Here is a 26,340-nt window from a genome sequence, read left to right on the forward strand (position 1 = left end):
CAGGGCCCCAGAGTCCTGTTCCAGGGACAGAGGACAGAGCTTGGAAGACTCTCTCTACTCCCCTACCTTTGGTGGGCTGAGCACTCAAGGCTAAGTGGACTCTGGAGTCCTACTTACTGGCTCCACTTGTTTCCGTTTCCTGGATCTGGGCTGCTACAGCCACCTCTGCTTGTTGAGTGCCCTGAGGGCTGGGCTTCGGGCTTGCTCTGACAGAGGTCTCCCTGTTGATCCTCCAAGTTGTGCCTGGTGCTTCCCAGGGTGCAGGTCAGGGAACTGCACCCGCCCCTTTGAGCCCCGGCTCCCAATGCCCTGGGGCTGCCTTTTCGAGGCTGAAGTTCCTTCACTCTGGTGGGCCGCCCCTCCAACCATGTGGAGCGGAGTCTTTACACTATTTTCCAGGTTACTTTGGGCTGGATAACTGCCTCACTGGATCTTTCTGTGACTTCTGTCTCTTGAAAATTTGTGATTTTTGAAATACTATAGAGAGAGAGCACCTAAGATAGGCTCTTCTCCTGTCACCATCTTGGCTGTACTCCCTCAACATTTGTGTTTGTAAAGTTTTCTGCTTCATGCTCTTTCTTTCTTCTCACCCAAGAGTAGCAAATAATACGGTATAGGTTATACATATACAGTTGTTTTACACATATTTCCATATTGGTTACACTGTGATAGAAGAATCAGAACAAAATATAACCTACATTTCTTTTTTTTTTTAGAAAAATTTTATTTATTTTTAGTTTTACAATTTTCCCTCCATTCTTTTTAGATTTTGCAAGGCAGTGGGGTTAAGTGGCTTGCCCAAGGCCACACAGCTAGGTAATTATTAAGCGTCTGAGGCTGGATTTGAACTCAGGTACTCCTGACTCCAAGGCCAGTGCTTTATCTACTACGCCACTATGCCACCCCTCCCTCCATTCTTGATTCCTTCCCCCTACCCTCCACAGAAGGCAGTCTGTTAATCTTTACATTGTTTCCATGGTAAATATATATATATATATTGATCTTAGTTGAATGTGATGAGAGAGAAATCATATCCTTAAGGAAGAAAAATAAAGTATAAGAGGTAGCAAAATTGCACAATAAGGTAACAGTTTTTTTTTTTCCAATTTAAAGATAATAGTCTTTGATCTTTGTTCAAACTCCATAATTCTTTCTCTAGATACAGTTTGGTATTCTCCAGTGCAGATAGCCCCAAATTGTCCCTGATTCTTGCACTGAAGGAATGAGCAAGTCCATCAAGGTTGATCATTACCCCCATGTAGGTAGGGTACAGTGTTTTTCTGGTTCTGCTTATCTTGCTCAGCATTAGTTCATGCAAATCCTTCCAGACTTCTTGAATTCCCATCCCTCCTGGTTTTTAATGTAACAGTTGTGTTCTATGACATACATATAACCACAGTTTGTTAAGCCATTCCCCAATTGAAGGACATTCACTTAGTTTCTAATTCCTTGCCACCACAAACAGGGCTGCTATGAATATTTTTGTACAAGTGATATAACCCAAATTTCTAAGGATGAAATTATTTACTGTCCATTTAAATTTGACTTCTTTCTGCAGAGACACTTCACTGATTATATTTTTAGTTACTTTGTAGTCTTGTATGTATGAAGTTTTTGATATTGGTGACGTGAATAGTTGGAAAATATTTATAATTCTTTCATATTCCTTTCACTTGTCACCAGAGAATCACCATATCGAAATTTTCTAAAATTCAGTTTAGATTCTTTTCTTTCTTGAAGAGATTTTTGTTAGATTTTCCTATTTTTGAAAGGAATACTTGATAATTCCCCTGTATAATGGTTTTGTTTTTTCTCCCAGCATTTAGTTTTGTCTTTCCTTTAAGTAGCTAGTTGCTATGTTATTAGTTGAATATTGATACTAGTTTACTGTCCATGTTATTTTTTTTAAGTGTAATTAACTTACCTCTTTTTTATTGTTCCTTTTTACATGTAATCTGTCAGGATGACTTCTTTTTGTATAATCTAACAGGACACTGATGATTGTTATCAGGATCTATTTAATTTGTCAATTAATGTCACTAATTTTATATTTTGTAATGAATACTTTGACTAACTTTTTTGATACTGATAGTATGAAATGAACTTGTTTTTTGATGCCATTTTCTTTTTACAATATAGTTTCTATGAAGTAACTTTTATGTTTTTACATTCCTTTACAAGTAATTTAAAAATAAAAAAAAAATCTTATTGCAGTTTCAGAAAGTTCGTGAGCAAATGGAAGCAGAAATTACCCATTTGAAGCAGGAAAATGGTATCCTGAGAGATGCTGTCAGCAACACCACTAACCAAATTGAAAGCAAGTATGTCAGTCAGAAGATTTATGTCTTGAGTAGGGAAAAATTAGTATTTATGCTTTTTTCTTTAGTCATTAAAATGGCATTTTCTGATTGGTGATGGAAACTGCTTAAGATTGTTGCTTCATTTGTAATACTAATTCTTTGAAAAACTCTACAATGTTGAGCCCTAATGAAGACAGTAACTTAGTTAAGCTATTACATGAAGAACCCCAAAATTTACATAGTATAATTCTATCCCCTTTTTGTAGATTAATTCTCTAAATTGCAGAGGTAAAACTGTCTAGTAACTTTAAAACTTCCTGGTTCTAGTATATGTTTATATGTTTTTCTAAAGTTTTGAGCTTTAGTTCTTACTTTGTGATGCTTATGCTTTTTGTTTTTGACCTTCTGAGTTTTGGTTATTATGTCATTTTTTAGCTTATAGTATTTGCAATGTTGAAAGGACTTTTGTCATCAAGATTGTTAGTAAGCACTTATTAAGCACCTATTGTATGTCAGTCTCTAGAACAAGCATTGGAGATTAATAAAAGCAAAAAAAAACCCCTCCAACTTTATAGGAACTGTAGATCTAATGGGTGAGACAGTAAGTAACCCAATAAGGACAAACAAGCAATGTGTATGGAAAATAGGAAATCTTTTAAAAAAAAAGAATTAAGAACGATTGGAGAAAGCTTCTTATAATAGATGGAATTTTAGTTGGGGCTTGGAGGACATCTGCAGAGACAGTAGATAAAGTAGATAAGGATGAGGAGAAAATGTATTCCAGGTATGTGGGATAGCCAGAAAAAAAAAATGCTTGAGTCAATGTATAGTATCCTGATTGTGAAGAGCTAAGAGGTCAGTGCTTTTGGGAAGAGGAGTAGCAACTTCTACTCAAGGATAAACATAACAACAACAATTATTTCAATTATTGTGAAACCTTTGCATCCAAACTCTTATCCTCATCCCCTACTATATAAATCCTTATCTCCCTGAACCCTCCCTCTCCAAAGTCTCAACAAAATGCTATATAACCCTTGTAGTACCCTTTGGAATGTTTATTCCAGAGGAAACAAACTTTCCTTCAACTTAAATCTTCTCTTTCTCTTTCCATCTTTTAGCAATCTCTGAAACTTGACTCTCCTCCCTGATGACAGTCTTCGTGGCTACTCTTTACAGTACTTGTACTTTCACTCATTCTCCTTGGCTTAACCCTTCAGATTTTCACCCAACCAGTCACCAGTAATCTCTTTTCCTTTGAGATTTTTGTGGTCTATGAACCACCCAATCAAAATTGTGGTAGTTGTTTTTTCCAGACCTCCAGGTCAATTCCCCTTCCTTTCTCTTCAAGTCTTGACTTTTTAATAGGGGACTTAAATATACAAATGACTGCCCCTCAAATACCTTAATCTCTTAGTGTCTTAATCTATTCACTTCCCATTACCTGTTCCTTCCTAACTAATTTGGCCATGTAAAAGATCTATTACTCACAAATGCATCATCTCTATGCTTTTGGATTCTGAACTTCCCTTACTTCATAAATTGCCCCATCTTGACATTTTGGTGAACCAGTTCAATGCTACATTGACTTTTTCAAAGAGTTCCTCCTTCTCTTATAGTGCTGATTGCTCCCGGCAAAGTCTTAACTTTAGATCATTCCCACTGTTTCCTGCCTTCTCTGCCTTTCCTTTTATACATGTGCTGTTGAATAAAGGTGGAAAAAAAATCATAAAACTATTCTGACTGACACAACTTCATCTGGGCACCATTTTTTCTCCACAGTCCTTCTGCACTCCTTTATCTGCTCAGTAGTCAACTCTTCACAGTTTTTTCTAAATTTTTTCACTCATTCTCAGACCTACTATGATCCTTCCTTGCCTTCACCCTCTTGCCTCATATTTTACAGAAAAAATTGAGGCTATTCACCATGAGCTCCCTCCTTTCTATTCCTCATATCAGTCATGAAACAATCTGCCACTTCTTGTGGCCCTTTCTCATATGAGGAATTGGCCTTACTCCAGTAGCAGATGGCCCCTCCTTTTTTAATCCCTTCTCTTTTACTTCAAGCTCTTCCTGTCTGCTGATCTTTTCCCTGCTGTTTACAAATATCTCCTTGTCTCTCCTATCCTGAAAAACTCCTTACTTGATTCTTCCAATTCCTACTGGCTCTTGTCCTATATTTTTTTATTTTCTACTTTGTGACTAAACTCCTTGAGGAAAGATGGCTATAAAAAAATACATCCACTTTCTCTCCTATCATAATCCCTCAGAATTAGACTTGAAGTTTCATCATTTCATCAAAACTCTGGCTCTAAATTTACAAATACACTCTTTGTCAATGAAGTGGGCCTGACCTCTGAGCAGATTTGGACATAAGAGATGATCATCTCTCTAAATTTTGGGGACATCTTGCTTTCCTTATTCTCCTTCTACCTGTCATATTGCTCCTTTGCAGTCTTCTTTGCTGGATCCTTACCCAGATTCCTTTTTCTAACCTTGGGTATCCTACTAGGCTTTGTCCTAGGTTCTTTTCTCTTTTTTATGTTAATTTACTTGAGCATTCATCAGTTCTTGTGGGTTCATTGATAACATCTTTATAATGATGATTCCCATATCGACTTATGGAGTCCTAATTGCCCTACTGACTTACAGTCTCACATCTCTTTAGCTACCTTTCTGACATCTTAAAACTAATAATACTCTTAAATATCTTAAAACTTAATACTCATTATCTGTCACTGTAAGCCCTTTCTTCCTTCTACTTTCCTTTTAAGTATTTTTAAAATTTTATTTGTTTAAGACAGTGGGGTAAAGTGACTTGCCCAAGGTCACACAGCTAGGCAATTATTAATGGCTGCAGCTGGATTTGAATTCAGCTTCTCCTGACTTCAGAGCCAGTGCTTTATCCACTGCACCACCTAGCTGCCCCTTCCAACTTTCCTTTATCTTGAAGAGCAGTACTGTCCTTCTGTCCATTATGCTTTTAATTATCTCTCATTCCTCCTTTCTTTTCATATCCAATCTGTTGCCAATACCTGTTGATTTCACCTTTACAAAATCTCTCAAATCTGTCCCCTTCTCCCTTCTGACTTTATCACCACTCTAATGCAGACCATTATCACCACCTCATGCCCAGATTGGTTTAATTACTTGCTGGTATGTCTGCCTGCCTGAGTTTTTACTCACTCCTATTTGGCCTCCATTTGGCTGTGCACACGATTTTTTTATCTTTGAATTTTGCAAGGCAGTAGGATTAAGTGACTTACCCATGGTCACACAGCTAAGTAATTATTAAGTGTCTGAGATCAGATTTGAACTCTGGTCCTCTTGACTCCAGGGCCAGTACTCTATTTACTGCATTACCTAGCTGCCTCCTCTACATGATTTTTCATAAAGTGTGGGTCCGACCATATAAATCTCCCCTCCCCCATGCTCCCCCCAGTTCGTTACACTATACTTGTTCCCTGTCTTCTTCAGGATCAGTAGATCCTCAGAGTGAGTGACTTGACCTGGTCATTTAGCTAGTTAGTTGCTTTTATCCACTCCTATTTTTCTTGTATCCTTTGCTCCCTCATTAAGTAGAATAGTAAACCCTCATCCAACTTTTTTTTTTAAATTATAATACAAATCTCACATAAATGAAATGAATTAAACTGAAATCTCTAGATATTTGAAAGGAAGGTTAGCTGGAGTTACTTTCATATGTAAATGATATTATCTTCAGATTAACCTGGATTTAAAAAAAATTCAACTTTGTATAGTAGCTCTGACATAAGACAAGACTGATTATTGTAAAGTTTCAAATGGATAAATTTTTGAAGATGCTCTTATGTCTTTTGAAAGAGTAATAGATTTCTAAGATGAATGGTATCTTATTTTAAATTTGCTCATGAAATATAAAAATAAGCTTCAAATTATTTTTAAAAATGATACCTGACTTTGTCTTCCTTTTATAGTAGCTATAATTTTGAGTAGGTTTTTAAGAAGAATAATGAACTCTCACCAAACCTTGTTAATTGCTACATTTAGAGATGATAGAAAAAGAAAACTGGGAGTTCGTGTTTTTTTTAAATATCTCTGTAAGAATACTTATTTCATTTGCTTGCTGTGAAAATTACATTAATCCAGTTCTTATTTTCAGGCAGTCTTCTGAATTGAGCAAGGTCCGCCAAGAATGTAATAGGTTGTCGAATGAACTAAAAGAGAAAACAGGAAAGTTGCAGCAGGAGGAAATTCAAAAGAAGAGTGCCGAGCAAGCAGTTGCTCAGTTGAAGGTGATTTATTCATACATTTTTCAGAGATGGGCTAAGCCCTTGTGTAAACCTGATAATTTTAGATGAGCATCACAGTGAATGATAACCTAAATATAAATTATAGCTTTATGGAATGTAACTTGAGTCTTAATAGGATTTCAGTTCTTTTTGAGGTGGCATGGCCTCAGGGAAAAGAGAGTGCTGATATAAAAAGGACCAGTGTTGTGAGCAGTGCTAGACTTTGGTTCAAGCACTATTTTTAGTATACTTATTATCTGAGGCAAAACCTTTGAGCTTTAATTTCCTTTGTAAAATAGAAATTACTGCAAGTGTAAGAAGTAAATAAGATAGTATAGGTAAACTTCACACCCTCTAGAACTTAAGAAATGCTAATTATACACATCTATAGGGACTTTTTTCATCTGTAAGAAATGAAGTAGTTGCTTTTTTCACTGGTGTCTGTTAAAAAGATAAGTAGACTATTGCAATGGATATCATCACCAATCTCAGAAGACTTGGGAGTTAATTGGCATAGATATAAACTGAATTTGGGGGGGCCCAGAGTACAAATATTTCTCATATCTCGGTATTTTAATATTTTGTATGTTGGGGGACAAAGAAGTGTAACTTTTTTTGGCTAGTATTTATTGGTCTGACTAGTGGCATTGTAGCATCATTTATGTTTGTGGTATTTCATTGCAAATGTTGGAATGTTACCATGTGGGTGAATAACAATAAAGGTTCTAGTTGCTCTAGTCTACTTTACTTCAGTCACTGTTCACAAATATTAATCCAATGTTATTTTGCTTAAACCTTTGGATACTTATGATGTAAGATTTGTCAATAAAGGTAATGACCTATCCTAAATAGAGGTAATGAAACTAAGGTCCATATTTTGAATCCGTTACTATAAAATACATCTTAGGATCCAACAATTTTGAGAGTTTATATGTTTGAAATAACCATTAAATTGTTCATTTTTGTTCTTAACATCATTACCAGGCTTTGCAAATTTGCACTTTGAGGAAGGAAAGTATGGAAAAAATGGTTTTGGCAAAATAAATTGTGAGAGATGATTTACCACATAATGTATTGTATTAGTATGCTGAAGGCTTTTCTACTCCTTTCTTTCTCTTTTCAAACTTCCAGGTTCAACTACAGGAAGCTGAGAGAAGGTGGGAAGAAGTCCAGAGCTATATAAGGAAAAGAACAGCAGAACATGAAGCAGCACAACAAGGTGGGCAGAAGAGTTACTCATGTAAAGTTTTTAATGCATTCCTTCACTCTACATTAAAAGAATACATGTAGAAAGTATTACTCAAACTGAGATTTGAAAGAAACTTGAAATTCTAAGAGGTCAAATTGAGGAAGAAAGGCATCTGAAGGATGGGGTATATATAGTCTTTGCAAAGTTACAAAGATAGGAGATGGGATGCTGTTGTGAGGAACAATAGGAAGCTAAATTGACTGATATAGAAAATGGATTTATATGTGTGTGTGTGTGTACACACACACACACACACACACACACACACACTTAAAAATCTGTTAAGGTAATTTGGGTCTACTTTATTGATTAGAAGAGTGTCATGAAAAGACCTATGCTTTAGGAATGTCACATTGGCCAGTTGGGACACTTTTCTGATACTCCAGGGAAGAGTGGTGAGGTGTGGTGACCATATGATTAGAGAGAAGGGGACAGATGTCAGAAATTGTGAAGAAAGAAGTTCTAAGATTTGCAACTTTGACTAGGTGTGAGGGGTTTATGACTGAAGTTGCAAACTTTGCTGACAGGAAATTTGATATTGTGTTCTACAGAATTCAGTAAGTTCAGTAGAGTAGCAGGTTTAGAGGGGAAAGATGATAATTCTTTCTCAGATTTTGTGTGTGTGTGTGTGTGTGTGTGTGTAGATGTACATTTATATCTTCATATATCTATATATATCTATATCTATCTATATATATATATATATCTATATCTTTATCTGTGAGTATGTATCTAAAAGTAATCTCCATAAAGATATTATTAAATCTGTGGGTGCTGATGAGATGACCCAAAAAGTGTAGAGAGAGAGAGATTAATATCTTCCTAATATAGACTGTTGGGTCCACCCACAGATATGGAATAGAATATACTCCTCTTTCTAGTAAAGGAATCTCGGAAAAATCTGAGATGGTAAGAAGACAACTAAGGAAACAGTGTCCCAAAAACCCAGAGAGGAGAGTATCATGAAGGGAAAGAACTAGACTATTATACTAACTTCCTAATTGGTTCTCTATTTATAGACTCTTTTCTAATCTATCCCATGCATAACTGCAAGCAGTTATTCTTCCTGTGCCACAAACCTGACTTTATTATTCCTCTATTCAAGAGCCCTTTTGGATCTTGGATAAAATAAAACTTTTCAGTTTGGAGTTTGGAGCTCCAGTTTGATTCAAACATACTTTCCCAACTATTCTTCAAATTCCAGCTTTCATTTCTATGCTTTTGCCCTGGTTGTTTTCTAAATTTGAAAGCTATTTTCTTCTCATATCTTCCTTGGAATACTTCGCTTTCTTCATGGAGTAACCCAGGTACCATTTTAAGGGTAAAATATTTCCTTATCATTCTCCAATGGTTAGTATTCTTTTCCTCCTCAAAATATCTATTTTAACCTATCTGTGTCCATGTTACATTCCTTCACCAGACTATAAATTCCTGGAGTGCAGGTATGATTTTTTTTTTTTTTTTTTTTAGGTTTTTGCAAGACAAATGGGGTTAAGTGGCTTGGCCAAGGCCAAGGCCACATAGCTAGGTAATTATTATGTGTGTGAGGCCTGATTTGAACTCAGGTACTCCTGACTTCAGGGCCGCTGCTCCATCTACTGCGCCACCTAGCCACCCCCATGTGATTTGGTTTTAAATCTTTATATCTTTAGCATTTAAGAGTGTCAGTATATTGATAATAAATGTTGCATTGAATTGAGATTGCTTTTGGTATTGAAAGATAAAGGGTGATGGTGTCACTGTGGAAGGGTACTTGGAGGTGAATACCCTTGATGGGTTTTAGAGGAAGAAAAACAACTTAGGGGAAATGGGTGCTTGAGGGTCAGAGAATTGTTTTCCATTCATGGGGGAGTGGTGGGAGCAAAGCTAGTCTGGTCTACTTTATTTCATTCACTATTGACAAATACTATTAATCCAGTGTCACTTTGCTTAAGCTTTTGGATGATATAAGATTTGTCAATGAAGGTAAAGACCTATCCTAAATAGAGGTAATGAAACTGTCTGAGGTGTGGAAAATGGCTTGGAGAGTTGTGTGATTTGACCAGAGAGTACAGTTAAAAGAGAACTGTGGAAAGCTGGACTAATAAAAGATAGTAGAGGATCTTGACTAGTAGACTTAGGAATTCATAGTTTATATGTTTGGTGGAATAGAAATGTGGTGTGATAAAAGCAGGCCAAAGCTCTCTTGCACAGTATTGTAAATCAGTGGTGTCAAACTCAAATAGAAACAAGGGCCACTAATCCATAAATAAGGATCTTTCCAGGTTGCATCTTAACTTAAAAAAAATAATAGCATTAGCTATATTTCATTCTATTTTCATCATTTTGTTAATTATTCTCCAATGACATTTTAATCTGGTTTAGACTGGTTTGTGGCTTGAGTGGTACATGTAGCACTGTAAATGATTGACTGGAAAGAGAAAAATGATAAAAAACAAAGCGAGAATCTAATCAATCAACCAACTTTTTTATATTTATAATTTTTTTTGTTTTTCCAATTACATACAATAGTAGTTTTATCAATCATTTGGGTTTTTTTGGCAAGGTTTTGCGATTTTTTTTCCTTCCCTCCACACTTTTCCTGACAGAAGGAAATCTGCTATAGGCTTTACACTTGTGACCATGCTTAAATTGATTGATAACTGATCATATTGTGAAAGCAGAATCAGATCCACAAGGAAGAAAGAAAACATTAGAGAGAAAAAAATAACAATACATAAGACAACTTTTAAAAATTGAAAATCACAAACTTTGGTTTTCTTTTAAACTCTGGATATGGATGGTATTTTCCTACACAAGTTCCTTTAAATTGTCTGATTCTTGTACTGCTGAAATGAGGAAATCGGTCATGGTTGATCATCACTCCATGTTATTGTTAGTGTGTATAATGTTCTTCTGCTTCTCCTCATTTCACTTTTCATCAATTCATGCAAGTCTTTCCACGCTTTTCTGAAATCCCATCCCTCCTGATTTCTTATAGAACAGTAGTGTTCCATCAAAAATATATACCACAATTTGTTCAGACATTCTCCAGTTGATGGACACGCCCTTAATTTCCAATTCTTTGCCACCACAAAAAGAACTGCTATGAATATTTTTGTATTTGTGGGATTTTTTTCCCCTTTTCATGATCTCTTCAGGTTATAGACCCAATAGTGGCATTACTAGATCAAAGGGCATGCATATTTTTATTGCCCTTTGGGCATAATTCCAAATTATGCTTCAGAAAGATTGGATCAGTTCACATCTCCACTAGCAATGTATTAGTTTTCCCACATCTCCTCCAACATTGATCATTATCCTTTTTAGTCATATTGGCCAATCTGAAAGGTGGTACCTCATGATTTAGAGCAATTTTTCCATGTGATCATAGATAGCTTTGATTCTTTGTTTGAGAATTTGCCTTTCCATATCTTTTGATCATTTATCAATTGGGGAATGATTTGTATTTTTATAAATTAGACTCAGTTCTCTATATCTTTTAGACATTAGTCTTTTGTCAGAAACACTAGTTGTAAAAATTGTTTGCAATTTACTACTTTCATTTTAATCTTGGTTGCAGTAACTTTATTTTAATGTAATCAACATTATAGAGTTTGTTTTTTATAATGTGCTCTATTCTTTGGTCATAAACTGCTCCCTTTTTCATAGATTGGACTGGTAAATTATTCCTTATTCTCCTAATTGGTTTATAAAGTTACCTTTTACTTCTAAATCCTGCACCCATTTTGACCTTATCTTGTTATAGGATTCAACCACCATTTTTAAAGAGTCTATTATGAGCCAAGTACTGAGTGAATCTAAAGATGAGGAGGTACAAAGGACATGTTATAGAATTAGAATTGACCACTTTTCCTTAAACAATAGGTTGCTCTCTGTTGTTACTTCCAGCTTTTAAAATTGCAAACCAGCCTGTTGGACTCAGGGAACTTAATAATTCAGTAGCAAATTAAATAACTTGTGGAAATTTAAGGTTATATTTTTAAAGAAATGAGGTTCAACAAATTATATTTAGGCATTTATTAAACCTCTGCTAAGTACAAGGAAGAAATAGTATGATGTAGTGGATGAAAACATCAGGACAACTTAGGTTCAAATCCTGATCTGTGTTGACTCTTTAGAGATTGTCTGAGGCACAAAACTTGATCATGGTCAAAGACTGCAAGTTACAAATGAATTGATTTACATTGATAGAAAAAGTTTCTATCCTGGAAGCTTTGCTTACACTGGAGGAATCATAAGATTAGACTGACATTTACAAGACATTGAGCAAAAGAATTAAGTAGATCGATAAAATGTTCAACTATCTTTTAAACAACTACTATCCATAGCCCTTTAAAAAACATTTAAAAATAAAAAGGGAAAAGACCTACATGTACAAAATATGTATAATAATTTTTTTTGAGGAAAGACAAAATTGGAAATTGAGGAGATGCCCATCAATTGGGGAATGATTGACTAAGCTGTGGTATATGAATATAATGGAATACTATTATTCACTAAGATATGATGAGTAAACAGATTTCAGAAAAACCTGGAAAGCCTTATGAACTGATACAAACTGATATGAACAGGACATTGAGAATATTGTATTCAGTAGCAGCAGCATTGAGTGATGATCAATAATGAATGAATTAGCAGTACAGTGATCCAAGACAATTACAAAGGACTCATTCTGGAAAATGCTATCTACATCTAGAGAAAGGACTGATGGACTCTTAATGCAGATCAAAGGATACTATTTTCATTTCTTAAAAAATTTTTCTTTTTAGTCTGTTTCTTCTTTCACAGCTATGACTAATGAAGAAATATATTCTATATGATTGCATATAACCTGTGTCAAATTGTTTACTTGTTTTAGGAAGGAGGGAGGGAGAAAAATTTGGAACTCAAAATTTTATAAAAATGAATGCTAAAATTTATCTTGATGTAATATTGGGGACATTAAAAAATAAAAATGTTTAAAATATTGGGTTTTTTGCAGATATACAGAATAAATATGTGGCCAAAGAGAATGAAATCCAGGGTCTACATAGTAAGCTTACAGATACCTTGGTAACAAAACAGCAGTTGGAAAAAAGATTAATGCAGCTAATGGAATCTGAACAAAAGAGAGTTAAAAAAGAAGATTCTTTACAAATGCAAGCACAGGTATTTGTATTTGTTTTTCATTCTGTTTAGAAAAAGCAGTGTTTGGTGGTATTAAATTATCTATAACATAAGTCTTTATTATTATCAAATTTATTATCAAATTTATTATCAAATTGGAGAAATCATGGTGGTAGTATGCTTCAATTTGGGAAATTTCATAGTGAAATAAGGATTTTTGCTCATGATTATGTATTTCACTCTGTAAGTAAAAGTGCAACCTTGTGCCTATTTTACCGTGTAGAGTGTTCAACTATCTGTCTTCTGACTTGAAATAATCTTTTTTTTTACTTTAAAATCAGTTTTAGAGATTAATTATGTTGTTACCCATTTAGTGTTCTTTTTCAACATGAACACACATGCTTCTTTACCTTCTCTTTTTTTATTTTTTGAAAGGATCTTCTGGAGCAAAATGAGGCTTTGAAAGCTCAGATTCAGCAATTTCATACTGAGATGGCAGCTCAGGTAATAAGATTGCCTTTTTACTTAGCATTATTAAGTTTTTGAAGGCTAAATATTCTTTTGTACACTTAAGGTAGTTAATACAGATATTTGGGTGTTCTACAAATAAAGTAGTTGAAGTGTCTTATGTCTTTGCTATTTCTCTAACTTTTAGTAATTTCATCCTGTTGTATTTAAAAATAGTTAACTGCCAAACATCACCTCATACTCTTTGTGTTTTGTGCATACTCTTCCATTTCCTTGATCAAAGACTGAATTTTCTTTATCTGAACACCATCTATACCTCTGCTTTTCTCTGTGCCTTACTGCTCTTAAAATGTGTTCTTCTTCACCATGTTCTTTACCCCTCAGTCCTTTCTCAGGTTGTCAGCCCTGCTCTGACTTTATTCACTTCCCAGTTTTGACTTTAAGTTTAACTGATTAAACTCTACTCTGCTTTTGGCTCTGTTTCTTTTCTTTTTTTACAGCTGCTTTTTAACTTAGCACACTCTTAATTTCTCTTACTTATATAGTTATCATTTGATCTTGTATCTTTCCATAGGGCAGCCAAGCCAGCTTCACTGCAGCAGTGAGTGCTGGACATATCAAACCACCATTATCACTTTGACCTTATCATTTCCACTGGGACTCTGATGGAGATAGGTCAGGTTCCTGAGCCCCAGATCCTTGAGTATTCCTCAAACCTTGACCTGTTTCTCACCCAACCCTGCATTAGAGGGAGAAATTATTGTGGAAGAGGGGGCCATCTTCTTCCTCATCACTATCAACAACTTCTGGCCAGTTGCTCATCATAGTTAAACAGGCAATGGAGCCTTGAAAGGGGCTGCATGTCCACAACACCTATCTGGGGAGGAGGGTCCTATGGAGAAAAGATAGCTTTCCTGAACCTCACCGGTCAATCATCTGCTATCCCAAAGCAGGCCACCCAGCCAAACTGAGGCAGCAAGTGTGGGGCAAGCCACTGCTAGAACCTTGACCACCAACTCTCCTCTGACTAATGGAACCAGCCCAGGATCCTGGACCCAAAAGCCTCTAGAGCCTCCATTGTTCTGAGAGGAAATCTCTGTAGAGATACTGCCTGGAAAACTCTCAAAATGGGTTTCATCCATATCTTTGGATGTCCCAGAAAAGAAAGTTCTTGCCATTTAAGTCCTTGGCACTATCAAATAATTGGTCCAGAAACTGATGATGATTTTATTGAAGGAAAGGATATTAATCAAATAATAGATATTGCTATTTGTTTTTACCATTGTTGGCACTTTGAGGACCACGGGACCTTCCATTTCAACTGGTAGCTGAAACTTCTAGATGTTTTGTTTCCTCCATTAAAGTGTGATCTCCTTGAGTACAAGGACTTTCCTTTTGTATCCTCAAACCTCTGCACATACAACATGCGTAATAAATACTTTTTTTATTTATTGTCATCCACCTCTTCTGTACCTAGGCATCCACTGCTGAATGGAATTGGAAATTGCCAAGGACCTGAGCCCATTACATTGTTGTATTAACCTCAGCTAGGTCTTTGCTATTCAAGTCAGTCCTCTGATTTTTTTTCCTAATAGATTCTCTAGCTCATTCCACATAGAGGCTAATCTCCCCCCCTTTTTTTTAACATTTATTTTTAACATTATTTTCTTTTTGAATTTGAGTTCCAAACTCCCTCCCTCCCACCCACACTCTCCCCACTCACTGAACAGGTTAGCAAAATGATATCAATTAATTATACATGTGAAATTATGCAAAACATTTCCATATTAGCCATATTGCAAAAATAAAAGCTCAACAAATTAAGAAAAACAAAGGAAATGAGAAAGTTATGTGTCACTTTGCTCTCAGAGTTCCTCAGTTATTTCCCATAGAGGCTATTCTAAACCTTAAATCTTTCTTACCTTCTCTTCCTACCTCTTCATCTAAGGGTCTTGCTGAATACTAACTGAGAAAGTAGAGGACTTTTTCCTTCGAGGTCTCTTTGCTACAATACATGATCCCCTTGACCTTTAACTTTACTCTCTCCTCCTGGTCTCTAGTATCTGATAAATAAGTGGTGACCCTTCTCACTGAAGTCATCCTCTCTATATATGTCCTAGCAGATTGCCCACTTGGTTTTTCCCCCTCCCTCATCTCTGCTTTTTTTTAGTCTCGTTTTCTCCTTACTCATTCACTAATTCTCTGTGTGTCCATGTGTCTCTTGTTTTTTCTTTTTTCTACTATTTTCTTTCTTGTGCCAACAATCCTGTCTTGTATTCTCTGCAGATGGTTTACAAATGAGGATATTGAGATTAATAGAGTTGAAATGTTCAGGATCCAACAGCTAGTAAGTGTGTGAGGCCAGGTTTGAACTTCAGTTTTCCTGACCTCAGGTTCATTATTCTATCTACTGTATCAACTTCTCTGCCAAATGTTTTCATTTCTATCCCTACCTTTCTCACAGCTGACCAATTCCCATTACTCAACCCACCACCACCACTTTAATTCAGACTTATCATTTCTAGTTTGGGCTATTACAGTAGCCTCCTAATTGGCCTTTCAGTTAGGAAGGATCAATCTTCACAACTATTTTAAGTTATTTTCAAAGTTATTTCTTCTCTATAGTATAGCTAAACTGATCTTCTGTCACCTGATACTCCTCTTCTCTCTCTTCCTTTTCATTACTGTTCCTCTTGCCTGGAATGACCTCTTTGCTTTGTAGAGTCTTTCAATTCCTTCATGTAAACATGTACAACATGAAGTTTTTCACAATCTCTCTTGGTCAGGTGTGTCTAGTCCATGCCCTCAAAGTCCATTCATATGGCTTGTTTTCCATAACTGTAAAATGAAGGAGCAGGTGAGCGCATGCACCAACGTTGTAATGTCGTAGACCACCTTAACCCTTAAGTAATATGGCCCTTGGCCAATTTTTGGTGGCAGATTCCATCCAGAAGAGCTAAATAGTTGGACACTCATGCTGTAGGTGCTCTTTTTTAGTATTGACTTTTGTAATGGCCCCTTCTGATTGGTCTTCCTGACTCAAGTTTTCTCTCCAGTATATTTATGCAACTGCCCAATTGATTTCCCTAAAGTACAGATGGCTATGACATCACTGAACAAACTTCAGTGGCTTCCTCTTGCCTTCTTAATAAAATATAAATCCTTCTTTAAGTCTTTTCAAGCTCTTCACTATCTGGGCTCCTACCTGCATTTTCAGCATCATTATAAATTATTTGTTACTTCTCTTTCCATATTCTGTAATCCAGAAAAATGAGCTTTCTTTCTGTTCTTCACACACGCACACAAGATTTCTTCTAACATCCTGTGCCTTTTTTGCATTAGAGAATAGCCTTCCTTCTCACTTCTATCTTCAAGAATCAGCTGAGGAACCAACTTCTACACAATGCTTTTCCTGAATTCTCCAACTCCTGGTACTCTCCCTTCTTCACTCTGCTTTGTATTTTAGAATGTGTGTTTCTTTATGTGTATCTGTCCTTGTATGTGTCTGTCTGTATATCTGAGTGTGTCTGTGTGTCCATGTTTTGTGTTTTTGTATGTGTGTATGTGTTTGTGTATATGGGTCTTATTTCCAACAGAGAGAAAGTAGTAAATGTTTCATTCTTTGTATTTGTTTCCCCAGCTCTTAGCTTAGTACCTAGCATATAGTAGATACTTAGAAGTGCTTGTGACTTAATGAATTTCTTGATTGCTACAATATAAAAATATGTTACTTTTACTTTGGGGAGTTAGAAACATTTTAATAAGAGTACCCTAAAATAAGACTTTTCTTGTTTAGGGTCAAGCATTAATAAGTCTGTGAACTTTAAATATAAAGTCTCTTTCTCATTAATAAATTTCTATTCCACACCACCAAGAAATAGCTAGAATAGGAGTTGGTATAAATTTGGTAGCTGAAAATGCTGTTGGATACTATGCAGAGTTTTACAACATCAGGTAACACTGAAGGATTATAGAGCTATTTATTTATCTTAAAGTGATGGATTTTGATTTTGTTTTTTAGTAAGATACTAAGCATTTTTCACAGTTTTGCAAGTGATGTTTGATTTATTCTTTGACAATGTTGTAAGATCTCATTAGTTATAGAATTTTTTTTTTTTGCAAGGCTTTTTTGCAAGGTTAAGTGGCTTGTCCAAGGTAGTTATAGGATTTTTAAAGCTGGAAAAGACTTTGAACATTTTCTAGCTCAACAATTTCATTTTACATATGAAGAAAACTCAGGTACAGAGATAGATAATGACTTGCCTTTGTTTCACGCAAAGAATTACTGAAATTACTGTTTCACTATAGAATTACTGAAAAGCTCTAACCTCAAGAATTTAAATCTAAATCTCTAGAATTTATGTAATATGTTTTTAGAATTTTATTTTTCAAATTATGAGCAAGAAATAAAATGAGCAATTCTATATTTGCTGTAGGACAGAAAGAGCCTGTGAAATTCAGAATTTTCATTTTATATTTCCATTTCATATTTTGCTTTAAGTAAATATATTAAATGTATCATATAGCTTTCTAGTCTGTCTTGGTTATCTTATGCTTTCTTCTCTCTACACCTTTGAGAAAAAAATTCCTCAAAACACCATTATTTCTTTTTCTTTTTTCTCTGTTATTCTTTTACTCTTTACCTCCATGGTAAGTTACTCCTTACCTTGACTGTTCACTTAACCCTCTCTGAACCACCCTCCAGGCCAGCATACTCACTGAAGAGGAAAACCACCCTTGTAACATGTTCAGTAAGGCAAAATAAATTCCCAAGCTGACTATGCCCAGAAATGCATATTTTCTTTTTTTTTTATCTTCAGTCTATCACTCCTTTGCCAGAAGATAGATGAAATGTTTCATCATCGCTTCTCTAGAATCATGGTCACCATTGATCAGATTTCTTAAATCATTGCAATTTGAAAAAAAGATGTAATAAAATTTAGAAATTGTTTTAATTCTTTAAAATTCAGTGAAGACAAAATTATCAGATGAAATTTTTCAAATTTAAACACTTATCTTCTGCTTCTTCTGAAAAGATGGTTATCATTCTAAAATTCTGATACTATAACTTAAAAAAATCCTCTTATTCTTGATACTTAGAGGTAGTAGTCTGCTTAACAGTTTCAATTCTTAACTTATGGGAAGAATATTTTATATAAGCCAAAAAGAGTGCAAATCATACCTATAATTTAAATGTCCTGAAGGAAAATATGTTTCCATCTTAACTCTTTGCAGAATGTTATTTGGACAAAGTTTAAAACACTAGTCTGGATTCATGTGATAGGGAAATATCATGATCATTTAAAAAAGAAATGTGCGATTGAGTATTTCACATTTCCTTAACATCTAAAAATAGATTATTTTAGTATTATAATTGATTGTAAAGGGAGAAAAGAAACCCATGTGATATTTGTTAGCTTGTTGTTTTCTATTTGTATCCTTATCTGTCAATTTTTAACAGATTTAATAAATCTCTTAATACTTTTGATTGTGGCTATCTCTTAATTCCTAGATCAGAGATTTTTAACCTTTTTGGTTTCAGGGATCCCTTGGCAATTTATGTTAAGCCTATGGACCTCTTCTCTGAGTAATATTTTTATTAAAGATTTTTTTGAGTTTCATAATTTTTCCCTTAATCTTACTCCCCTCCCCCCCACGGAAAGGAATCTGTCAGTCTTTACTTTGTTTCCATGTTGTACATTGATCCAAATGATTAATATTTTTAAATGTGTAAGACAGAATACATAGTATTACAAGGTAAATCAATTATAATTGAATATAGCAACCAAAATGTAAAAAAATCCCAAACAAGTGCAAATAGTCCAGATTAACAAGGTCTGTAGTAGTTCAAGGTTCTTATTAAGATTTTTTGCATATTTTAGAAAAATCTGTTTTGCTATGTTTTATATTTCCTCTCAAATATGCTTTTTGAATTAACTTTGATTCATTTGTTTTTTATTTTTAGACCTCAGCTTCAGTGCTAGCTGAAGAATTACATAAAGTGTAAGGCTAAACTTTATATTTATTTATTTATTTATACATTTATTTTTAAATGACAATTTCTTGGTCATCATTGAATCACTATAGTAGGCGTAGTGTTTACAATCTAATGTATAAATTTGGAATAACTCCTATATAGCAGTTACCTTGCTTTGTTCCTATTTAGAAAAAAAGATTCTTGAGCAATTAGATAGTAAAGACTAATTTAATTGTAGGTTAGGAATAACTCGATACTGTTTGAGTAATGTTGATATATTTAAACTTTTGTAGTGCAATCTTTTTTGAAGTTGTGTTGTAAATCTTAGAAGAAATTATTTTACAGTTTATAATTTGTTATAAAAAATTTTAAGTATGCATTTCTAAAAATGAGTATAATTGATGCAGTGTTTCAAAATTTTGTCAGTTCATTGGTAAAGATAATCTGTCCACCATTTAAGGTTTAAACCTCTCCCAAAATTCCAAAAATCTTTTAGCAGATGATTTAATGAATTCTTATAACCAAAAACATCGAATTGTTCTTGGTAGTTAGATTTTTTTTTTTTTTTTTGCTTTGGTTCTGATATTCCCTGATCTCAGAGAGGCCAGTTCTTAAATGACATTTGACTTAGCATCCTGTATTTGAAGTTTTTAGCCATGTAGATTTTGCCAGGCCTTGTGATCCACTGATATGACCTTGGGAATAAGTGTTATTTCTAAGTCATCATTAGTCACTGAAATAGAACTTGGTTAAGATGACAATATTTACTGCTCTCAGGGTTCCACTTTTTTGTCAATAATGATACATTTATTTTTAAAGGATTGCCGAAAAGGATAAACAGATTAAACAAACTGAAGACTCTTTAGCAAATGAACATGATCATTTAACAAGCAAAGAAGAAGAGCTTAAGGTATTGTAGATTGAATACAGCCCTAATGCTAAATATAGGTGCCAAGGCTGGGAAATGGAATTTCTTGAAACAGAGCAATTCTTTCACATAACTGATAACTTTGTTCTTATGATTCTGAGAACTTAAGATTGTGAGATCATTTAGATAATATAGAATGAAAAGTCTTTTCAATCTAGGCCTCAAAAGTTTGGATGGTTTTTAAAAGACTTTAATGAAATTCACTTGTGATGAGAAAAACTTCTTCCCTCTGAAACTTTTTTTTAAAAATGATTACATCATCAAAATAATTAATGTTTTGGAATAAGAATAAATGAAAAATGTAAGTTGTACTATAAAAAAGTTTAAAATGAAGAGGAACAAGTGCTCATATTTGAATTTTAGATTGTATCTTTTTAGTAGCACGAATAATCTATAAAATCCAAATCTTGAGTGTTTGACAACTTTCTAAAAGAATAATAGCATTATATAGTATTTTCTGGTTTGCAAATTACTTTAAAGATATAATCTCATGAAATTCACGATTTCTATAGGATATATATGCTATGTTTTAAACTTAATTTTATTTTTGAGCAAACTGAGAGTTTAGATCATTTGTCCAAGGTCACACAGCTAGCATGTGCTTAAATCAGAATTTGAACTCAGATCTTTTTGACTCCACATGTCTAGCACTCTTTTGACTAGCCCACCTGACATAATTTCCTCTTCTTTTTTCTAGGTTATTCAGAACATGAATTTCTTTTTAAAAGCTGAAGTGCAAAAATTACAAGCTCTTACAAATGAACAGGTAAAATTATTCCTTGGTAGGTAAGTTCCAAAAAAGCAAGGAAGTACTTTTTTTAGTTTTTGCAAGGCAATGGGGTTAAGTGGCTTGCCCAAGGCCACACAGCTAGGTAATTATTAAGTGTCAGTGGCCAGATTTGAACTCAGGTACTCCTGACTCCAGGGCCAGTGCTCTATCCACTGTGCCACCTAGCCGCCCCTAAGGAAGTACTTTATAACTGTTTTCATTAGAATTTCAACTACCTGATTCTTTATATGAGAAAAGAAGATTAATGTCTAATCATTGCTGTTGATTACTTATGCTAGTCATAACTTATTCTAGATAAGGAGATATATGGTTTCAGGTGAGGATGACTTACTTGGCCTTAGTTACCATTTCATAAACACTTAAGTTGTTAATGACCTGATCCATTTTGAGATGAAAAATTGTTGAGTTAGCCTACTTTTTATCATTTTTATTTATTTATTTAGTTTGAATTTCATAACCTTTCCCCCAATCTTGCCCTCCCTGCCCCCCACCCCCACTCCCCAGGAGGCAGTTCTAGTCTTTACATTGTTTCCATAGTCTTTACATTGTTTCCACAGTATATGTTGATTCAAATTGAATGTGATGAGAGAGAAATCATATCCTAAAGGTTTTGGTCTCTGTTCAAACTCCACATTTCTTTATACATTTCTAAAATATTCTTGTTTAAGAGCAAACATAATACCCCTCCCCCACAAAAATATAGAACCTCATGAGATATAAAGTAAAATAAAGAGAAAAAAAATGTGTTTCAGTTTGTGTTCTGATACCATCAGCTCTCTCTTGTGGATTGCATTCTTCATCATAAGTCCATCACAGAAGCCACCTCCATACTTTTCCACAGTTGCTGCCACTGACTGTAACTCCCCCCATCCATTCCTTCCTACTACCATATATTATATTCTTTCTCTCTCTCTCCCTTCATCCTTCCCCTCTTCCAAATTGTGCTGTAGGGCACCCAAGTGGCGCAGCGGACAAAGTACTGGCCCTGGGGCCAAGAGCCCCTCAAGTCCACATACCACCCCAGAGACCCAGCAAGCACCTGACCCTGTGGTCCCAGATAGGCCACGCAATCCCAACGCCTTGCAAAAAGTAAAAAAGATAATGTTGTATCTGACTATTCTCTCCCATTTTCTATCCTCTCCTCCATCACCCACATCCCCCCCTCTTCCCCCGTCCTGCTTCTCTCCTCCTTACTCCAGATGTCTATACCCTGTTGAGTGTGTATGCTGTTTTCTCTCTGAGCCATTTCTGATAAGAGTGAAGGTTCCCTCATTCCCTCTTGCCTTCCCTTCTTCCATATCACTGCAAAAACTCATTGCAAAAGAAACTGTCTTTTATATGAAATATCTTAGCCTGTTTCACCTCTCCTTTCTCTTACTCCCAGTACATTTCCCTTTTAGTCATTGACTCCATTTTTACAATATCTGATATATTCAAATTCAGCTCTCCCCTGTGCTTCATCTATGAAAGCTCTTTCAAATGAGAAGTTTCTTATGAGCATTAGCAACATCATTTTTCTATGCAGGAATACATGCAGTTCATCATCATTAAGTCCCTCATAATTTACCCTTCTCTTCCACTCTCTATGCTCCACCTGAGTCCTGTATTTGAAGGTCAAACTTTCTGTTCAGCTCTGGTTGTTTCAACAGGAACATTTGAAATTCTCCTGTTTCATTGAAAGTTCATCTTTTCCCCCGGAAGAGGAAGTTCAGTTTTTCTGGGTAGTTGATTCTCTCGCATTCTAAGCTCTTTTGCCTTCCAGAATATTATATTCCAAGCTCCATGAGCTTTTAATGCAGTTTGCTGCTAAGTCCTGTGTGATCCTGACTGCAGCTCCACAATATTTGAATTGTGTCCTTCTGGCTGCTTATAACATTTTCTCTTTGATTTGGGAGTTCTGGAACTTGGCTTTAATATTCCTGGGTTTTTTTTTTTTTTGGATTTCTTTCCTGGGGAGATCAGTGGATTCTCTTAATTTCTGTTTTGCCCCCTGCTTCTAGTATATCTGGGCAATTTTTCTGTAGGAATTCTTTAAAAATTAGGTGAAGGCTCTCTTCCTGATCATGACTTTTCAGGTATCCCAATAATTTTTAAATTATCTTTCCTGAATTTGTTTTCCAGATCAGTTGTTTTTTTCAATGAGATGTTTTGCATTTACTTCTAATTTTTCATTCTTTTGGTGTTGAAGTATTGTGTCTTGGCTTCTCATAAAGTCAATAGCTTTCTTAAAGTCAATAGCTTCCTTTAGCTCCATTCTACATCTGAAGGTTTTGTTTTCCTCAGAGAGCTTTCTTATCTCTTTTTCCATCTGGTCAATTCTGCTTTTTAAAGCATTCTTCTCCTCAATAACTTTTTCCCTCAATAACTTCTTGAACTGTTTTATACATTTGACCTATGCTGGTTTTTAACATGTTATTTTCTTCAGCATTTTTTTTTTTTTTTGGATCTCTTTGACTAAGCTGCTGACTTCATTTTCATGTTTTTCCTGCATCTCTCTCATTTCTTTTCCCAATTTTTCTTCTATCCCCCTTACTTGATTTTTGAAATCTTCTTTGAGCTCTGTCATAGCCTGAGCCCAGTTTCCATTTTCTTGTAGTCTTTAGATGCAGGAGCTTTTACTTCATCTTCAGATTGAGTATTTTGATCCTTCTTGGGATCATAGACAATGTATTTCTCAATGGTGTTCTTTTTTCTCTGTGTACTCATTTCCCCAGCCTGTGCCTGGTTTTGGGGTGCTTCCTGAGCTTTTGAGTATTATTGGGACAACACCCCCACCCCCCTCCACAAGGACCTTAGTGTGTGAGGCTGACTGTTCTCCTAGTCTGTGAATGACCACGAATGCACCCCTATGCCATGGGGCTGAGGGGGGTCCCTGTTCTATGGGGGGGCCTAGGATGTGACCAGGATCTGAATGTGGTCAGGGCCCCAGAGTCCTGTTCCAGGGACAGAGGACAAACCTTAGAAGTTTCTCTCCACTCCCCTACCTTTGGTGGGGTGAGCACTCAAGGCTCAGTTGCCTCTGGGCTCCTACTTACTGGCTCCACCTGCTTCTGTTTCCTGGATCTGGGCTGCTGCAGCCACCTCTGCTTACTGAGTGCCCTGAGGGCCTGGGCTTCAGGCTTGCTCTGACAGAGGTCTCCCTGTTGATCCTCCAAGTTGTGCCTGCTGCTTCCCAGGGTGCAGGTCAGGGAGCTGCTTCTGCTACTGAGAGCCACGGCTGCCAGGCACTCTGGGGCTGTGCCCAGGAGGCTGAAGTTCCTTCACTCTGGCTGGCTGCTACTCTAACCTCGTGGAATGGAGTTTTTCTACTATTTTCCAGGTTATCTTGGGTTGGAGAATTGCCTCACTGCATCTTTTTGTGGGTCCTGTCTGAAAAATTTAGTCAGAGTCATAATTTTAAGATTTTTAAATAGTTTGGAGAGAGCACCTAGGAGAGGCTCTGATCCTACCGCCATCTTGGCTCTGCCCTAAATTTTAGTTTATTTTTAATATTTCATTTGGCTTATGACAGTGTTAGGTTGTTCAACTGACTCAGCTGAAATATATCATATGTGAATACACTTTTAAAATAATGTGTGATGTGATTGTAAAGTATTCAGAGGAAAAAATAATAGTGAATAGTTTTTTCTTTTTTTCCTTTGAATGCTGCCATGATGATGATGATGATGATGATGATGATGATGATGATGATACTTCCTTGTCATTTTGTCCTCTACAAGTCTTTGGGGTTTTAATATTAATCCTCCATGGTTTTCTTAGAACTCTATTGAATGGATAGAGCACTGGTCCAGCAGTCAGGAGGACCTGAGTTCAAATGCAGCCTCAGACACTTAATAATTACCTAGCTATGTGACCTTGGGCAAGTCACTTAACCCCATTGCCTTAAATAAAAAAAACTCCATTGAATATTATCCAAAATAATGTAGAACCATAATTTTTTTCTTTTTAAAGTATAATGGGGATACCAGAGTACTACTAGGATATGTTCATTTCTAATCTCTTCTTCACTCCCTACTGACCCACTTCCTTTTCCAAAACTTGATCTTTATCTTGTCCACCATTTTTTTTCAAGGTTTTTTATTTGGTTAACATGTCATGGTCTACTTATGATGTCTTTTCCCATTACTTGTTTTGTTATTTGTGATTTTGATTATTGTGATATCTTGTGATTCTATAATTTACAGCTTATATAGATAGCTTATTGGTATTGAACGTAATGACTTTTTGCAGCAGTGAGCCCTTTGGGATTGTGTAGCATTGTGAAAAAAATATGACCATACTGTCTTCTTATTTTTGTCATTCTCATAATCAATCTGTAATGCTTGTCTAAGAACACATTTGATCTTCATCTAATTTTATGAGATATTAATCCAGTTGCACATCCTTTCTCAGCATTATTTATTTTTTATCCACTTCATTTTTTTTTAGCTTTTTATTTTTCTTGGCAGAGATAGGATGGGGGAAAGACTGGATTTCCTTATCTTTTCCTACCTGGAAGAATAGAAGTTACTCAGGAACCAATTCTCCCTGTTGATCTTCTTCCATTCCAAGCTTTGATCATCTCCATTTCTGACCTGTCCAGTTCCCTCTTTCTTAGGTGGTTTGTTGACCTCTTGATCCTCAGGTCTCATGATAATTGTTGTTAGACTTAGTGAAGAAACAAGATTGGTTTAAGCTTAGAATTTGCAGCCAAGAACCCCAGAACTCACAGTACTCACTGGCATCAACCTCTCTTGCAACAGGTATTATACACTTGACTCCATTTTTCCAGTATGGATAGATAATCTATCTTTTTCATACTGACTGAAGAAGCATTTTAGAGCTCTGGGGACCCCTCTACAAGTAATATAGTGAGTGTAAGTGTAGTTGGAGAACCTCACCATCAATAAGAATCCTTCTTTTGCACATTTATGCAACCATAACATTGGTAGTCTACTTTTTTTTTTTTTTTTTTTAGGTTTTTGCAAGGCAAATGGGGTTAAGTGGCTTGCCCAAGGCCACACAGCTAGGTAATTATTAAGTGTCTGAGACCAGATTTGAACCCAGGTACTCCTGACTCCAAGGCCAGTGCTTTATCCACTACGCCACCTAGCCGCCCTGGTAGTCTACTTTTGACAAACATCTCCGTTTCACAGCTTTTAGGATGTTGATACTTAGAAAATCATTGTGCAAAATTATTTCTAGTCATCTCTAGTCATATCATAGAATTTCAGAGTATGTTTGGATATTACTTTGTCTGAAGAGTACCTTT

At 35.5% G+C, this 26,340-nt stretch overlaps 1 protein-coding gene across 13 annotated transcripts in view; it reads left to right on the forward strand.

The window, feature by feature from the left end:
• KTN1 (kinectin 1) overlaps positions 1-26,340 on the forward strand; it is a 524,036-nt gene that overhangs the window by 46,804 nt on the left and 450,892 nt on the right. For all 13 annotated transcript variants that reach the window (XR_012478212.1, XM_074235885.1, XM_074235873.1 and 10 more), the window contains exons 8-15: positions 2,215-2,321; positions 6,439-6,571; positions 7,700-7,787; positions 12,802-12,968; positions 13,362-13,430; positions 19,360-19,397; positions 20,191-20,281; positions 20,997-21,065. Coding sequence is in view for 12 of the 13 variants with exons in the window: in XM_074235885.1 (XP_074091986.1) it covers positions 2,215-2,321; positions 6,439-6,571; positions 7,700-7,787; positions 12,802-12,968; positions 13,362-13,430; positions 19,360-19,397; positions 20,191-20,281; positions 20,997-21,065 (762 nt within the window). In the remaining variant the exon portion in view is untranslated. The remainder of the gene's footprint in view (positions 1-2,214; positions 2,322-6,438; positions 6,572-7,699; positions 7,788-12,801; positions 12,969-13,361; positions 13,431-19,359; positions 19,398-20,190; positions 20,282-20,996; positions 21,066-26,340) is intronic.

This window comes from Macrotis lagotis, chromosome 4, assembly GCF_037893015.1.
Source record: "Macrotis lagotis isolate mMagLag1 chromosome 4, bilby.v1.9.chrom.fasta, whole genome shotgun sequence".
In the NCBI taxonomy this organism is placed as follows: Eukaryota; Metazoa; Chordata; class Mammalia; order Peramelemorphia; family Peramelidae; genus Macrotis; species Macrotis lagotis.